This window comes from Lepisosteus platostomus, chromosome 5, assembly GCF_059453375.1.
Source record: "Lepisosteus platostomus isolate fLepPlt1 chromosome 5, fLepPlt1.hap1, whole genome shotgun sequence".
Classification (NCBI taxonomy): Eukaryota; Metazoa; Chordata; class Actinopteri; order Semionotiformes; family Lepisosteidae; genus Lepisosteus; species Lepisosteus platostomus.
Window position 1 is genome coordinate 61,345,880 of NC_142615.1, and position 17,855 is coordinate 61,363,734.

General features: G+C 48.4%; 2 protein-coding genes across 2 annotated transcripts; one reads left to right on the plus strand and one right to left on the minus strand.

Moving 5' to 3' along the window:
* Window positions 1-1,514: 1,514 nt before the first annotated feature.
* LOC148670596 (uncharacterized) lies at window positions 1,515-4,460 on the plus strand. The gene is made up of 2 exons (XM_088632970.1): window positions 1,515-2,848; window positions 4,399-4,460. Exons 1-2 carry the CDS (start codon window positions 2,152-2,154, stop codon window positions 4,458-4,460), a joined length of 759 nt encoding a protein of 252 aa, XP_088489096.1. The 5' UTR covers window positions 1,515-2,151.
* Window positions 4,461-6,287: 1,827 nt separating this feature from the next.
* On the minus strand, window positions 6,288-14,180 carry LOC148670597 (uncharacterized). Its single transcript, XM_088632400.1, has 2 exons — window positions 13,517-14,180; window positions 6,288-9,758 (listed from the first exon to the last, which is right to left on the minus strand). The coding sequence occupies exons 1-2, from the start codon at window positions 14,097-14,099 to the stop codon at window positions 6,685-6,687; spliced, it is 3,657 nt and encodes a 1,218-aa protein (XP_088488526.1). The 5' UTR covers window positions 14,100-14,180; the 3' UTR covers window positions 6,288-6,684.
* Window positions 14,181-17,855: the final 3,675 nt, after the last annotated feature.

Genomic DNA, 17,855 nt, shown 5'->3' on the forward strand with positions numbered 1-17,855 from the left:
CTCCAGCAGCAACCTTAGTTTTTCCCAGGAGATCTCCCCTCGAGGTACTGACCAGGCTCATACCTGCTGAGCTCTAGTGGGGGCTGCCAGTTGTGCTGCAGAGTGATATGCCTGCTGGTGTGAGTAACCTCTCCAAAGAGATGGTAAATGCAATTAGTGTTATACAGCAGATTCACACAGGAAAGTTCTAAGTTCCCATATTTGGAGTTGTTTTTTTCTTTCTACTATAGATTTCTTTGTAATTGACCACGTTCTTCTTAAGAAGCAATTTTATTTTATATAGACAAACAGAAGTAAGAGAACAGAAGATGTGAAATGAGCTGGACATTTTGCGGTTGTAGCATTCATGTCAAAAGGTCAATTCATATGCTTGAATTATCCTTTAATACTGTTGCTAAGCAAAAGGCATATGAGCAAAGGCAGATAGTTCACTGTATTATATACTTGATAAAAGATAAATGCTAAAATTCTTCCTCAGTTGCCAAACCAGCAAGGGAAGCAATAGGTGAAGACACTTTCAATGAATGACTTGTTGAAAACGGTGAGAATAGTTGTCTCTACCTTAAAGTAGCTTCCTAAGAAAGAAGAGTCTCTATTGGCCTTTTTTTATAGATCGTGTCACAACATTTGTCCCATTTTTGTCAATTACCAGTCCCAGCAGCCCTATCACCCTGCCACTCACAGCTGGCAGCCTCCCCCACTGGAGCTCAGCACGTGTGAGCCTGGTCAGTTCCTGGAGGGGAGACCTCCTGGGAAAAACTAAGGTTGCTACTGGGTAAGGTGTTAGTGGGGCCAACACGGGGTGCTCACCCTACGGTCCATGTGGGTCCTAATGCCCCAGTATAGTGACGGGGACACTATACTGTAGACAGGCGCTGTACTTCGGATGAGATGTAAAACTGAGGCCCTGAAACTCTGTGGTCGTTAAAAATATAAAAACAGTAGTGTCATATAATACATACCTAATGTACGCACAGAAGATGGTAGTGTTAGCTAAATATAAAAAAAGTACACAACCACCTTTCACAAATATTTTACACGTCGGAGTCTGTAAAACCATCTGTAAAACCTTCGGATGAGATGTAAAACCGAGGTCCTGACCTTCTGTGGTCATTAACAATCCCAGGGTGTTTCTTGAAAAGAGTAGGGTGTAACCCCGACGTCCTGGCCAAATTTTCCATTGGCCCTTACCAATCATGGCCTCCTAATAACCCCCCTCTCTGAACTGGCTTCATTACTCTGCTCCCCTCCCCACTGAGAGCTGCTGTGTGGGGAGCGTTCTGGCGCACTATGGCTGCCGTCGCATCATCCAGGTGGGGGCTGCACTTTGGTGGCGGTAGTGGGATTCCCCATGACCTGTAAAGCACTCCGACGTGTAAAATATTTGTGAAAGGTGGTTGTGTACTCTTTTTTATATTTAGCTACCACTGCCATCTACTGTGCGTACATTAGGTGTGTATTACATGACACCACTGTTTTTATATTCAGCTACCAGAATTGCCCTTTAGATTTTCTGTATGGGTGTAAACCTGAAAGAGGCACGTTCACAAGCTGCAGTGTTATAATAAACTCTCTTTTCTTTGCACAGAGCTCCCCGCTGCAGAGGGGAAAGAGACTCTCGGGGGAACAGCACACAGAGAGCCGAAAGAGACAGACTGTGCCCGCGATGAACATAGATCCTGAGAGAGAGAGACACCTGGACCCTTAATAACTGGGGACTTTGCAGGCCAGTTTAATAATGTGCGTACGAAGGAAATTGCCGAGAGGTTTATTGAACTGGATTCTGTCTCTCCTCGTGGGCCCCAAGAGAATGAACTGGCTGTTTCGAATGCTGTAGATGAGAGACCCCGAATTACTTCCACTGGGGGTCACGAGGGAGAGAACGCAGGTCCGTTTGGGGGGAGAGAGCAGGATCGTCAGGGGGAGCGTTCGCAGAGTGAGAAACCCCAGTGAGGCCTGAGGAGCCAGGGGAGTCCTCTGAAGCCAGGCTCGGAGGGGTTGGACAAAAATTCATTGCAGCAGATACTGCGTTTATGTCAGTCCAACAATTCAAAAGAACACCAGCACCTTCACGCAGGAGAGAGACCATTCATCTGCGGTCAGTGCGGGACCAGTTTTATTTGCTCGAGTGACTTAAAAACCCACCAGCTCATGCACGCAGGAGAGAAACAGTTCAACAGCGGTCAGTTGTTCACGTGCAGTCAGTGCGAGAAGAGCTTTAGTACACCAAACCTGTTAAGAGGTCACCAACGCGTTCAAGCAGGAGAGAGACTGTTCGGCTGTAGTGAGTGTGGGAAGTCATTTAATCATTTAGGATTCTTAGAAGAACACGAGCGTCTTCACACAAGAGAGAGACCATTGATCTGTAGTCAGTGTGGAAAGTTATTTAAATATTTAGGAAGCCTAAAAACTCACGAGCGTCTTCACACAGAAGAGAGACCATTCTTCGCCTGTAGTCCATGTAGGAAGTCATTTAAATATTTAGGAAGCTTAAAAACGCACGAGCGTCTTCACAAAGGAGAGAGACCGTTTATCTATAGTCAGTGTGGGAAGTCATTTCAATATTTAGGAAGCTTAAAAACACATGAGCGTCTTCACACGGGAGAGAGACCTTTCATCTGTGGTCAGTGCGGGAAGTCATTTAAAGTTTTAAGAGCCTTAAAAAGTCACGAGCTCTGTCACGCAGGAGAGAGATGGTTCATCTGTAGCCAGTGTGGGAAGGCATTTCATTGCTTAGAAAACCTGAGACGCCATGAGCACCTTCACCCTGGGGGGGAGAGACCATTCGTCTGTGGTCAGTGTGGGAAGTCATTTAAGACTTCAGAAAACTTAAAAACTCACGAGCATCGTCACGCAGAGGACGGACCACTAAACTGTAGTCAGCGTGGGAAGTCGTTTAATTGTTTAAAAGCCTTAAAGAGCCACGAGCGTCATCACACAGAAGAGAGGCCATTCGTTTGTAGTCAGTGTGGGAAGTCATTTTAAGTTTTAGGAGCCCTAAAGAGTCATGAGCTCCGTCACGCAGGAAAGAGACGGTTCATCTGTAGCCAGTGTGGGAAGACATTTCATTGTTTGGAAAACTTGAGACGCCAAGAGCGCCTTCACATGAGAAGGGAGAGATCACCCGTCTGTAGTCAGTGTGGGAAGGCATTTAAGACTTCAGGGAACTTAAGAACACACCAGCGGCTTCACACAGGAGAGAAACTGTTCGGGTGCATTGCGTGTGGGAAGAGTTTCTCCTGCTCGTCTACCTTAAAAAGGCATCTGCGCACTCACACGGGCACCGGAGAGAGACCATTCAGCTGAAGCGCGTGTGGGAAGAGCTTCCGTGCAGCGGGGGACTTAAAAGTCCAACAGCACCTTCACACGGGAGAGAGGCCATTCAGCTGCAGTCAGTGCGGGAGGAGTTTTACTCGGTTGGAGCACTTGAAAACCCATCAGCGCAACCACACGGGAGAGAGACCTTTCAGCTGCAATCAGTGCGGGAAGAGGTTCACTCGGTCAGGTAGTTTAAAAATGCACCTGTGCATCCACTCAGGAGAGAAGCCGTTCAGCTGCAGTCAGTGTGGGAAAAGCTTTACTATATCGATGCAGTTAAAATGCCACGAGAGGATTCACACAGAGGAGAAGCCCTTCAGCTGCAGTGAGTGTGGGAAGGCATTTAGGAAAGCAGTCTCCTTAAGAAGGCACCAACACATTCACACGAGAGAGAGCTATAGTTGCAGTCGGTGTGAGAAGGCCTTTAGTACATCAGAGAAACTGAAACAGCACCAGGTCCTGTACAGGGGCTACATATGCAGTCAGTGTGGGAAACATTTTACTCAGCCAGCACACTTAAAAGCCCACCAGGTCATTCACACAGGAGAGAAACCATTCAGCTGCAGTCAGTGTGGGAAGAGGTTTCGTGTGAAAAGTAACCTTGGTAGACACCAGTTCGTTCACAAGAAGAGAGACCATTCATCCGGGAAGCGGATTAGATAGTCAAGGGGCCTAAAATCCACCCAAGAAAGAGAGTACATCAAGCCGGTTTAAAAAAAAAGTGCCAGCACCTTCATACAGGAAAGCCTTCTGTAGCCAGTGTGGGTTTTAGATCATCGAGCCACTTAAAAAGTTACCAAAGCAAGAAATTATTTTATGTTGCCAATAAGGTGTGCAATCCTAATAAAAATGGGTCAAAGAAATGTTGTGTCCTATGTTCATTTATTGTTTCTCGTCTTTTACATTCACACAGAACCTGTGATGTTTTATAACAAGGTCATATGGTGTTACTGAGCAGTAAAATCACTATGAGGTTTGTTAAATAATGCAATCTTATAATATTGCATCGTTACCCAAAATGGCTGAGGTGGGATCTCTGTTCTTTCCGTTACTGTTTTTTTTTTACGGTCTTGCGCGGAGCGTTCCGCACAGGAACTCGGACAGCGTTTGGATCGTCTTCCGGCTCGTCCAGCCTCCGGTGAGCGCTCGTGACTGGTGAACAGGGTGGGGGGAGTATCGTCATCCTGGAAGATTCCCTGCCCGTCACGCCCGAAACGCTTCACGTTAGAATGAACTTGGTTCCCCCAGCATGCCCTTGTATGTCCTGGTCTTGGCCTTGTCCACTAAGGGGTCGGATGGACCCCCCAGCGTAACATGAGGTGGGGCTGCACATTGGTGGTGGTAGTGGGATTCCCCATTACCTGTAAAGCGCTTTGAGTGGAGCGTCCAGAAAAGCACTATATAAGTGTAAGCAATTATTAATTATTATTAAAAGTCCAGTAAGACGAAATGAGGGGAGGAAAAAAATGTTCCTCGTCTTTCTGGGCCCTCTAGAGGTGACGATCAGAACCGCAGGATGAGGGATTCCTCTGCTCCGTCATATAAATCTACCAATTGTCCGATTAAGTCCTGCGGCGGAGCTGTTGGCTCGGTGGCTCAGGATCTGCGCCTGTGGCTGGAGGGTTTGCCGGTTCAAATCCCGCGGCCAGCAGAGGAATCCTACTCCGTTGGGGCCCCCCCTGAGCGAGGCCCTGAACCCCAGCTGCTCCAGGTGGCACTGTACAATGGCGGACCCTGCGCTCTGACCCCCAGCTTCTCTCTCCCTGTCTGTGTGTCTCCTGGAGAGCAAGCTGAGGTCTGCAAAAAGACAAATTCCTAATGGAAGAAATTGTATAGGGTTAATAAAATGATGTTATTATTATTATTGAACCAGAGCCCTCCGACTGTGACTCTCTCACCTGCCGAGATGGTCTCAGGGCTCTGGTCTCTCATACAGGGCACAGTCACAGCACGCAGTACATTTCGGCAGGTGAGAGAGTGTGGAACACTCCATGCAGACTGTCCGTGAAAAGCAGTAACAGAAAGAAAAAACAAATCCCACCTCCGCTGTTGTGGGTAACGATGCAGTAGTACAATATTGCATTATTCCGCAATCTCCCAGTAATGCCACTTCATTGCCATATAACACACTATCGCCTTATAATAAGACAGCCGCATTTTGACATCTGCGAACATAAAAGAGAAAAAGAAATTAACACATGGCACAAACAGTTATTTGACCCATTTTTATTAAGAGGAGGGGGGCAGGTAATGTGGACCTCACGGCGACTGGCAAAATAAAATCAGTTTTTTTATCAAGATTTAATACATCTTGCACGACCGAGCCACGTTATGCGATGCGTAGCTTTCTCGAAGTAATGGAAGAAAACTAGGAAGAAAAGTTAAAATAATTACAGCATAAAAGGTAAAACTACTATACAAACAAGAAACACGTCTAAAATGATATAAACCCAAGAGACGCATACATTTGAAAGACGAGACATTTTCGACATCAGGAAAAGCGAAATTGGTGCCTTTTATTTGAACGTGGAACACAGCGTTCTCTACTGTTGGTATAAGGCGATATAAAACGTTTACTCGGGTTACTACGGCAGAAAAAGTCCGGTCCGTTATCGATGTTCTCCAAGACTGTCCGAGGCCTCAAAGCTAATCAAATTTGTAGATGATACCAAATGAGAGTTGCAAACATTTTAAATAAAATTCAAGACTAAGCCAACATTTTCCAGAGGATGTTTAATGTAGACAGGTGCAAGGTATTTGCTTGCAGGCTGTGAGAATAGAGACTGTAAACTATAAATACAAAACAGGACACACTGGTCTAGAAGAGTCCACTGTACTTATGCAGGAGATGTCCTGTAGTTTTTTATGTTCCGATATATTTACATCTTCAAGACAATGTGGAGAGGCAAATAAGAAAGCTAGCAACAGTTTAAGATATAGTTGAAAGATTACATGGACTTACATTTCAATTGAGAACAAGAGGCGCTTCTTTAATTCTTTAACAATCTACCAATAGGCCTCCTCTCATTTGATGAAGGGTTAGTTCTTTGGCTGATTCATTTATCCATTTATGCAGAAGGTGTTCAACTGAAACAATCTGATTGCACTTTCTTGCTTAAGCAGTGTCCAATCCAGGATTTGAACCCCAAACCTTTCAATTATGAGTCTGGATCCCCGCCACAACTCGGCGGTCTCCCCGTGTGAACGGGCCGCTGCTTTTTCGATTTTCCCGAGGCTGCCCACCCCTCCGCCGACTCCAGCCGAGCGGTTCCGCTCATGCGGAGGAATGTGCCGTGGGAAACCGCCCCCCACCCTGACCTGAATCCAGCTCTCGTGCGCGGACACGATGGATTGACGGTTCGACCCTCAAGTTGCCGGGCTGCCGCCAATAGCCAAACGGGCTCTCTTCTTGTGTCTCAGAGAACCCTGGTGGCGCCGGAGGTCAGCGGGCCGCCGGAAGCTCTTCCCACACAGCTCGCAGCCGAACGGCTTCTCCCCCGTGTGGGTGGTCTCGTGGGACTTCCTGTGGCTCGACTTGGCAAAGCCCCTCCCGCACTGCCGGCAGCTGAAGGGCTTCAGGCCGGTGTGCACGCTCTGGTGGGCCTTCAGGTAGGCCGCCTGCCCGAAGCCCTTCCCGCACTGGTCGCAGACGTAGGGCCTGCCCCCCGTGTGGAGGCCCAGGTGCGTCTTCAGCCGGCCGGCGGTGCTGAAGAGCTTCTGGCACAGGCGGCAGGCGAACGTGTCCCGAGCGTGGAGGCGCCGGTGCTTGTTGGCGCAGGCCCGCCGGGTGAACCGCCTGTCGCACAGGCCGCAGGCGAAGGGCTTCTCCCCCGTGTGGCGGACCTGGTGCTCCTTCAGGTGGCTCGAGGTGAAGAAGCGCTTCTCGCACAGGCCGCAGGCGAAGGGCCTCTCCCCCGTGTGGGCGCGCCGGTGGGCGCGCAGGCCGCCCGCCGTCGAGAAGCTCTTCCCGCACTGGCCGCAGCGGAACAGCTCCCCATCCCCCGCGTGGCGCCGCTCGTGGCGCCTCAGCGTGCCCGCACTGCCGAGCAGCTTCCCGCACTGGCTGCAGACGAACTGCCGATCCACCGCGTGGAGCCGCTCGTGGCCCCTCAGCCCTTTCTCGCTGCTGAGCCTCTTCCCGCACTGGCCGCAGACGAACCACCGCTCGCCCGCGTGGAGCCGCTGGTGCGCTCGCATGTGGGAGGGCCGTGTGAAGGCCTTCCCACACAGGTTGCAGCTGAACGGCTTCTCCCCGGTGTGACGGAGCCGGTGACTCTTCAGATGGGTGGCCGAGAAGAACCTCTTCCCGCACGCGGCACAGCCGAACCGCCTCTCCCCAGTGTGGCGGAGCTCGTGATATTTTAAGGAGCACAGAAAGGCAAACGTCTTCCCGCACTCACCGCAGCTGAGCGGTCTCTCCCCCGTGTGAACGCGCTCGTGCGACCGCAAGCCCCTTAAATCCAGAAACGCCTTCCCACACTCGCTACACATGAACCGTCTGCTCGTGTGAACCCGCTGGTGACTCTTTAAGTCCCTCTCGCTGCAGAACGCTTTCCCGCACTGACTGCAGCTGAACGGTCTCTCCCCCGTGTGAAAGCGCTGGTGGGCTTTCAACCGGCTCGGTATAGCAAAGCTCTTCTCGCACTGATCGCAAGCGTGACGCTTTCTGGGGGGCGCGGGTGGGCGCGTCGCCGAGCCGTTTGACGGAGTTAAACTCTGCCCGCTGCTGAATGCTTTCCCCCCCGCGTGCTCGAGCTGGTGGGCTTTTAAGTCACTCGAGCAAATAAAACTGGTCCCGCACTCACTGCAGCCGAACGGTCTCTCCCACGTGTGAACGCGTTGGTGACTTCTTAACAGGTTTGGTGTACTAAAGCTCTTCTCACACCGACTGCACGTGTACAACTGGCGGCTGCTGAACTGGTTCTCTCTCGAGTGCATGAGCTGGTGGGTTTTTAAGTCAATCGGGTAAATATAACTGGCCCCGCACTGACCGCAGACGAATGGTCTCTTCCCCGCGTGAAGGTGCTGGTGTTGTTTTGAACCGTTGGACGGACATAAACCCGGTAGCTGCTGCGAGGAATTTTTGCCCACACCCTCTGAGCCAGGCCTCGGATCACCCCCCTGGCTCCTCAGGCCTCTCTGGGGTTTCTCACTCTGCGAACGCTCCCCGTGATGATCTTGCCCTGTGCCCCCAAACAGACCTGCGTTCTCTCCCTCGTGACCCCCAGTGGGAGTCGTTCGGGGTCTCTCATCTACAGCATTCGAAACAGCCAGTTCATTCTCTTGGGGCCCACGAGGAGAGACAGAATCCAGATCATTAAACCTCTCGGCAATTTCCTTCGTACGCACATTATTAAACTGGCCTGCAGAGTCCCCAGTTATTAAGGGTCCAGGTGTCTCTCTCTCAGGCTCCATGTTCATCGCGAGCACAGTCTGTCTCTGTCTGCTCTCTGTGTGCTGTTCCCCAGTAGTCTCTTTCCCTTGTGCGCCGGTGAGCTCTGTCTGCTGCATCAGACTGGAGCCCCACCCCTCCTCCCGTTTTAGTCTCTGCAATGACAGTCTCTCCACTTGAACAGAACAAGGCCTAATTATCATCATGCGCTGTAGGTGCTGCTCTTGCCCCTCCCTGTCCTGACTCTCCTCTGGGTGCCGTGACTCAGTACTGTTCCCTTCACCAGGTACATCAGTCTGCTGCTCTGCAGTGTGAATCAACTGGGGCTCCCTCTCCAGCTCTCCGAGACTAAAACCGTCCAGATCATTCAGTTGTTCCTCTCTGTGCCCAAGAACAGACACACACCCCAGTTCATTTAATCTTTCAACACTTTTCTCAGTAACCAGATTATTAAACCTACGTGTGAAGTCATCAGATACTAAGGGATCATATGAATGTTTTAGACTCTGCAATGAGAGTCTCTCCACTTGAACAGAACAAGGCCTAATTATCATCATGCGCTGTAGGTGCTGCTGTTGTTCCTCCCTGTCCTTACTCTCCTCTGGGTGCTGTGACTCAGTACTGTTCTCTTCACCAGGTACAGCAGTCTGCTGCTCTGCAGGGTCAGTCAACTGGGGCTCCATGTCCTGCTCTGTAAGATTAAACTCACCCAGTTCTTCCTTGTGCTCTTGTACAGAGACACGGCCCAGCTCATTACAACCTTGTGTAATATTGTTTGTGTCCAGATTATTAATCTTCTCTGTAAAATCAGCACATACGAAGAGCCCAGGTGTCTCTCTCTCAGGCTCAGTCTTCATCGTGGGCACAGAGTCCAGATCCTCCACCCTCTGTCTGCTCTCTGGGTGCTGCTGCTCACTGAGTGTCTCTTTCCCTTGTGCTGCGGCGAGCTCTGTCTCCTGCATCAGACGGGAGCCCCCCTCCTCCTCACTGTGCTGCTGTTCAAGAGGAGCCCTGTCCCCAGAGTCAGGGAGAGCGCTGACCTCTGACCCTGCAAACACGGGACAAGAGAACAAGACCTTTAACACCAGCTTTGCACAGGGTTCAAAAGCCAACATCCCATTAAAAAAAAAGCTGAAAAACATAAAATCCGAGCTAGGAAAGAAACTTACTTTACGGATGGAGGCTATATTGGCAAGCCTGATGGCCACAAAACAGTCAAACAACACATGAGCTGTTCGATCCCAGAGAAAGTGAATGAAAATACAAATAAAAGGAGGCAAGGAGGCACACCTCTGCCCAAGTGAGGTTCTGGGAACTACAGGAAACCCAAAAGGTTAGCCCTAAACACCAAGAACGCCGACATGAAACCCCAGTGTCTGTAGTCAACTTCCAAGGCAAAGTTATACTCTGTAAGCACATTGCAGGAAAACAAAGATACACCTTGCAGGACATTTTGTCTGCTCAATTTTCCTGCCATTGGAATTTTTTGGGGACAGAAAAGGCACCTAGACACGGTCCAGACAGACACATCAATAAAAGAGACTAGGAGGAATCACAAATTGCCCATAAATTACAATAAAGGAGGAAATGCCCATTAATTTGAATACAGTAACACCATGGTACAAAATTTCACTGAGACTTAATTGAGTAGAATTTCGTTATTCAAGATTTCTAATCATCTTTGTGCGTCTTGACCAAGGCAGCATGGTGCCTCTCTCTAAACACAGGGAAATGTAACTAAAGAGGCCCCCTCTGATAAGAGACATCACAAAGATGTATCAAAGCCGAACAATGGAATAATATATGATGCAAATGGGCTCCAGCCAGTCTGTTTCCTTTCCTAGACCATGCATTGCCCAAAGGAAGGCCAATTGGTGATGCGGTCTCTTAAAAACTGTCAACGAGCTCATTTTTGTTAGGTTTACTCACTGGCTCCTCATCTCTCTCCAACTAAAACTGGCAATCAGACTTTTCCCCAACCATGTGACTGCAAGCAGTCCTACCCAGGACCTTAACTCTTCAAGACTCCAGGCAGGGAGTGAAATACAAAACTGAGGCCAAGATGTCCTTTCGGCAACAGAAGAAATCTTGTTTTCGCCTGATGAACGGAATTAGACAGTTGGGACTCTTTTGGTCAACATAGGTCTCTCTCTCTTCTGTCTGCAGAACCCTCCCAGATTGGGGACCCTCCCAGAATACAGCCACTGCCATCTCGGACCCTGGACCAACCCTAAGTTCCCTCTTATTTAAGCCCAAGCAAAGACTTGTCCAATGGATCTTTGAGTATAATACTTCTTTAATCACTTTATAACTCTTAAGAGTTGAACTATGATTCCAAACCTGTTTAATGTTTAGTTCACGGGAGTAAAAGCATATTTACTTGTAGTTCAGGCGGGTAGCCGTGTAAGCATGCGTCAGCTGAAAAGGAACACAAAGTGAAACCCCGCCCAAAGAAGGCTTCACAGCTGAAACGTTGTACTTCCTTTCTTCTCTTTTCAGCATGGAACAAACCCAGTACTAGTTCCATTGCATATTAACTTGTATTTGAGGATACATGTGATAGAATTATATTTGTTACAGCTACGGTTACGGGGGACTAGGATATGTCTGTAAGAAGTCAAATAAAGCATCTGAGGCCTGACAGAGTAAACATTTCCCATTTCAAAGCTGAGAGGACGTCTGCTGAGATGTGGGGGTCCTCTGATAAAAAAAATGAATTGGAAATTTGACTTTGGTGTACCTCAATTAAATTGTGAGCTAATGACTGACAATGATCAGTCCACAAGGCACACCACATAACATCCCATTTAGAAAAAGAAGAGAAGAGAGAGGAAAACAGAGGTCAGGAGAAGGTGGAACTTGAAGGTTGTGCCGTGCCCTACATCATGATCATCCAAACCCACATGAAACATAAATATTTGAACCTTGCTAGAGAGAGACCGCGTGCCATTCTGTATTTCTAGGGAACTTGGGTTTCCTTGGTAAAAGATACCTTAGAGTTGTCTTTCCTTCTTATGGATGCATTTATAGAATAGCGAGACAGTCTTCCATGCATTTTGTGGCATTTGGGTTTGCAGAGAGAGAGATTTAACTACAAGCTCTATTACATTTACTGAGAAGCCTGTCTGTTACGGTGGCCTCTGTGGGCATTACTTAAGAGCTCAATACTAACAAGAAGTCTGAGGTTATCTCAGTGGTTAGGATGTAAGGCCTCTGAAACGTCTTGTTTGTACATACTGTAAATATATTAACGCGTGTGTGGAATTGTTGTGTGTAGCGTATAGTTTGATTTTACCACTCAGGTATAATCACTAACAAGTTTGGGGGTGATGAATAGTTATTTGACTTATTGACTAAACCACTTAGTCAATTTCTGAAATTCACCATTTGGATCAGTGTTATACAAGTAGACCGTAAACAGATTTAATTTCCGATGTTCAATTGCTGCCTAAAAGTAATCTCAGAATCTGCCGTTACTACTTCCAATTGTGACAATCAAGGGGGAAAAAAAGCCCACATTACCGACAATGACACTTAAAATAAAACCCATAAACCATATTTAGGAACTGAAATCTTAACAGCATGAATAACTTGGGTTGTTAATATCCTGAACTACAAAGTGCACGGTGATATGCTGCTTTATTGAATAGCTGACATCCCTTAAACCTCCAATTATAATTAATATTATTCACATTCCACCTCTAAAACACAACACGCTATGGTGCGAAATGCTTCACATTTAAATGCTGTGAGTAAACCTCTTCCCCCAACCAGTGGCTTTTACACATTTGCTACATACTTTGTAAAGTCACATGGGCCGGCCCGGGATCTAATCCCACTGGAGCACTATTCCATTCATGTCATTTTTATATAGCGCCTTTCACAACAAGGGTGCCCCAGGGTCGCTTAACCAAGCAAGCGCCCATCCGTGTTGTGGATACAGAACAGAAGACCTGAAGACGACAGAGAAGAGGCACCAAAAACTCCTTAGTAAGGAGAAACAAAACCTCTGGGGGTCCACCCTTCGGGCATGCTAACATTATAGAATTATAAAAAAAGCCCCAACGTGGGCCCATGGCCCCAACACACATGTGGGCACTTGTCTTTAGCAAGGGGTTTTCAAGCATCTACTTTGTTCTGCAATCTTAGTTTGCAATCTGAGAGAGAGGGGGGTTCATACAGACACCCTGCCTGGACACTCCAGTACATTAACACTACACTGCACTGAGAGAGAGAGGGGTTCATACAGACACACTGACTGGACACTCCAGTACATTAACACTGCACTGAGAGAGAGAGAGGGGTTAATACAGACACACTGACTGGACACTCCAGGACATTAACACTGCACTGAGAGAGAGAGGGGTTAATACAGACACTTTAATGTACAATTGTCACTGTTTTAATGTACAATGCGGTACATTAACACTGCACAGATGAGATAACGACCTGGCTTTTGTGTTAAATGGATACATAATCCCCCTACCAACGTCTTTCCAATTCATCTAAGAAGTTTAATTGTTTTCACATCGAGAAAGCGTGTAAATGGATTAGAAAACTATAAAAATAAAGACAGCAATAATACTTGGGCCAATCTTAACAGAGTTTCTGCCCAAACGCACACAACAGCAACTATTATCATATTACCAGACCACAACAGCTCAGTCTGCAGCAAACCAACCCTCTGCAACATCACACACCTCTCCTACCTCGTTCTGCATATCTCCACTACAGTTTCAACAGTGAGGAAGTTAAAAACACCGTTTTTAAACACAGACACTACTACATACAAGCCACTGCACGTACCTGAGAGCTCCGTCTCTTCTTTTATCTCTGCAGTGATTTCACAGGGAAGCGTGTGTCCAACACGATCTGTCTGTCCCCGATCTCCTCCTGCTCCTGGCTCCTTCTCCCAGAACCGGAATCTCACCTTCAGCCTCTCGTTTTCCTGCTTCATCTGCGCCATCTCAGTCCCGAAAGTCTCCTCCACACACTGGGTGATCTTAAACACGGCCCGTCTCACCAGGATCTGGGCGACGCCGCGGAGTTTGTCTTGAAACTCGTCCTCCGAGTCAGACACCCCGTTTTGGAAAACCTCCGAAACTTCATACACTATCGATTTGAGCAACACCTCTATGAGACAGCGAAGCTCGTCTTCCTGCGTTGTCTGCGCGACTTCGGTTCCGAAATCGTGTTCGACAGACGTGATTTTAATCACGACCCGTCTCGCCAGAACCTGGGAGATCCGGCGGAGTTTGTCTTCAATCGACTTGTCGGAATCATCTGTCCGGTTTCGGAAAACTCCCGAAACTTCGTGCACGATCGATTTAAGCACAGTCTCCATGAAAGAGTGCGCCTCAGTCTCCAGATTAAGCAGCAGATTCTCCATCTCTTCAGAGTCGATCCGGACGACACAGACAATTGATGCAGCGGCTGTACACACGTGGGTTTAAACTCAGAGGAAGCGAAACTTGGTCAAACAGGAACAACAGAGGACTTCCTGTTTGTCAGCGTCACTTCCTTAATAACTGTTGCTATGAGCGACAAAAAATCAGTTCGGCTAATAATAATAATAATAATAATAATAATAAAGTAACCTCTCAAAGCGCTTTACAGTAACAAAAAACATTGATAGGAAATAAAAGAGTTTGCTCAATTACAAACAAGGGTTTAGAAAGCCCTACACCCTACATTGAGGCAGACAGTAAAAGGCTTTACTGCTTATTACAGGGCACACACACACACACCAGGGCCTATGTCCTCAGAAGCCCGTTCACACTTCGGTACCAGTATGTTTTTGGACCGCGGTAGGAGACCAGGCCACCATGGGGAGAACATGCAAACTCCCCACAGATAATACCCCAGTTCCCAGACAGCAACTGACCTCTTGGAGGTACGCTGTCTAACTGTGTCTCTGAGAGTGAACATTGTCATGAGAATCTGGGCTTCACAAGTGACACGCACGCACGCACACACACACACACAGGACCGGTTTGACACAGGCCTGCACAACTGATCTGAGCATCTAGATTAGCAATGCATACCACTCTCTTCTTAGATCATCTTTTTTTTACAGCATGGGTCTATATTAGCAATCCCCAGATTAGATAGCCCCACAGAAATGGAACAAAATTAAAAAAAATAAAGAAAAGAAAACTTGAGAAATGGTCTTTGGACTGTTTGGGGTTCTTTTAGAAACAAAGGTGAAGCCTGCATCCAGATGCGATTTACACATTGTGTACAGGGGCAGTGTTGGGCCAGCGGTAAGTCTCTGAACCCATGACAGATGGGTTGCGGGTTCAAGTCCATGCCACAGTCATCCCCCCCGTTCCAGTCAACCCAACTGGGACAAATATTTCTATTTTTAAACAGGTGTTGGAGAGGGGGGCCGCATACTGGTCTCTCCAGCGTAAATAAATCTCTCTCCTACTGAGCCCCTTAGTGTTGATGTTATCGTACCCTTACCTCAAGATCTGTCTCTGCGGAGAGAGGAGGGAGGAGGGGGGAGTCCTGTAAGACTCGTCCTCACGAGTTCTCTCAGCACGAGACTTCAAGTTGAAAAGGACCAGAATTGGCTACTTTATTGATCCCCTGAGGGGAAATTGCAGTGCAAGAGCAGCACTGTCAACACAGCGACAGAGTCACGAAATGATACAATAATACAACAACACAATACAGTCAGTGAGAAGCGCACTGAGAAGAGTCGCTCACAGTCCAGAATATACAGAAAACAGAACAGTACACAAAAAGTGTATCAGAGTGTCAGTCACTGCACTGTCCACAGCTTCAGTCTTGTTACAGCCATAGAGCAGGAGACTGTGTTCAGTACAGCTGAGATTGTACTGATAACACTGTCTCCTGTCTTTCAGCTGCTGCTGTCAGTAATTCGTACTTGTTGTGTTTTTACATCCTAGGAGCCCAGACTCCTGGCTGTAGAAGCACTGATGTCAGATACACTGCAGCCCAGGGTAAGTGTGTGTGTGTGATGGGTCCTGACAGGGGTGGGAGACCTCTCTGACTGCAGAGATCCAGTGAAGTGTAAATTCTCTACTGTGGGAGTTCGCCCCTGCCACCCCGACTGCACGTTTGTCTCTGCAAAATCAACGCAGAGAGTGGTAGGAGTATGGAACAAGCAACCCATCCATGCTGTTGAAGCCCAAGAAACAAGTTTTAGGAGACTGCCTTATTCATCACCTACTACTTACCAGACAGACTGGATAGGTTTTGACTGGCAAGAGGCCTTTTTCCCTCCTCGACATTTTCTCAATTGCAGACACAATTGCTCGAGCACGTGGGCCAGTCAGACCTGAATTAACAAACCAGTTTAAGGGAGACCTTTTTCGACACGTGATGCCGCAGCTGAGTAGAGGCCAGCTGCGGGCGAAGGGGTGTCTCTCTGACCTCTCTGCGACCTCTCCTGTCCTGTCTTTCAGGAATCGGAACAGATCGACGGTCACGATCGCTAAACCACTCCGGCCCTTCCTTGTTTGTGTCACACCCAACATCCCTCCCTAGAGGGCGCTCCACTGCTCTCATTATTGTCTGTGTGATTAAGCTCTCCAGGTGTACCCTTTTAGAGTTATTATTTAAAGACCAGCTCCTCCAGTCCTCGGGGCTCATCATTAGGGTAAGATGTCGCGAGGCCCGCCTGGCACCAGGAAACCCTACGTCCGTCTCCTGAGGGCGCAGGCCTCATCCCCGACACCTCCCGCTTCCTGAGCCCGGGGTCTGGAGGATCTCACCCCATCACCCTTGGACCTCCATGTTTTGTTTGTCCGTGTGCTCCCCCCTCCCGGAGATTTTAACTTTGTCGCATCCCAGGATGGATTCCTTGTTGATGGACTCTCAGACTGTGCCCTGACCTGCCCTTGGACCTGTTTGGATTTGGATGCCGTTTTGTCTTCCCCGTACACTGTCTCACGGGCTGTCACTATTATTTTGTGCACTATTAAACCCCTGTGTGTTCCCTTTTACCACACCTCCTGTTTTCTCCAGCTCTTACCACATCACATAGGGTCTTCTATAAGATCTGACACGGATTTCAGTCCGTGTTCGTGACAGTTTGCCTCATCTCCCCGCACCTGCTCCCTGTCCCAGCCCCCCCTTTTCAGTTCCCCCTTAAAAGCCAGACGCTGACGCTAATCCGGGCTCAGCATTGGTTCCGGCATCATGCGAGCCCGGGACCCGGATGCGTCTGGCTCCGTTGTGGTTTTTAGTGCCTGCTCCCGTTCCTCCCCTGCCGGTCCCGACCCGGTTCTGGATTTTAATCGTCTGTCGCGGATGGATCGCCTGGCCTTGGACTCATGCCCTGTTTTGGGATTTCTCGTTTGACTCATCGACTGGATCGTTGGCCTGGGCCACACCTCCCCCGACCACCAGCCCTCCTTGGACACACCCCCTGTTTTTATTCCCCATATCCTGCATGACCCTTTTGCCCCAGTGTTTTCCTCACTCAAACCCGGATTGTGTCGTCTGCATCGGGTCTGGAAAGACAGCGACACGCCATCAACCAGCTCTAAAGAGTAGAGACAGGTACTGAAGGGAGTCTGGACTATTGATGTGTGTATTGTAGCGTTTACAGGTTCTTCTCAGGACAAAGGACCAGTGGAGACGCGCTTCACGAACCAAGCGATAGCTTTATTCTTTTATCAACCGCACAAAACCAAACACGGGATCTACACGCACATGAGGAGACTGACGGAACACGTACACATCGTTAGGGTGGTAATTACTTAACAACAGGCTATACGCTTATGAGGCTACACAGGACACTAGAACTACTATGACACTATTTACACATGCAGGGTCAGCTGCTGGTCATCGTGTTGACCCTCAAACTCTCCCCGGCTACAACTCCCAGCCTGCCCAGCGGTACTATGAGCGCCTAGAGGTGCTTCCTCCTCACCACCGGGCGAGGGCGTTACAGTATATATATATACACACACACAGATGGCACTGGATCTTATATTCTCTGGCCTTGAATCGTTCTTTTTCAGTTTTAGATGCTCTTTGAGGTCGATTCACAGGGTTGTGTCAGCTGGCAAAATGAGGGAGTTTCAGACCGTGAAACATATCGCTCACATGCATGAGGAATGAGAACGGAATCTGTAGTGGCACTTTTCCCTACCTTTTCCTTCGTGTCTCA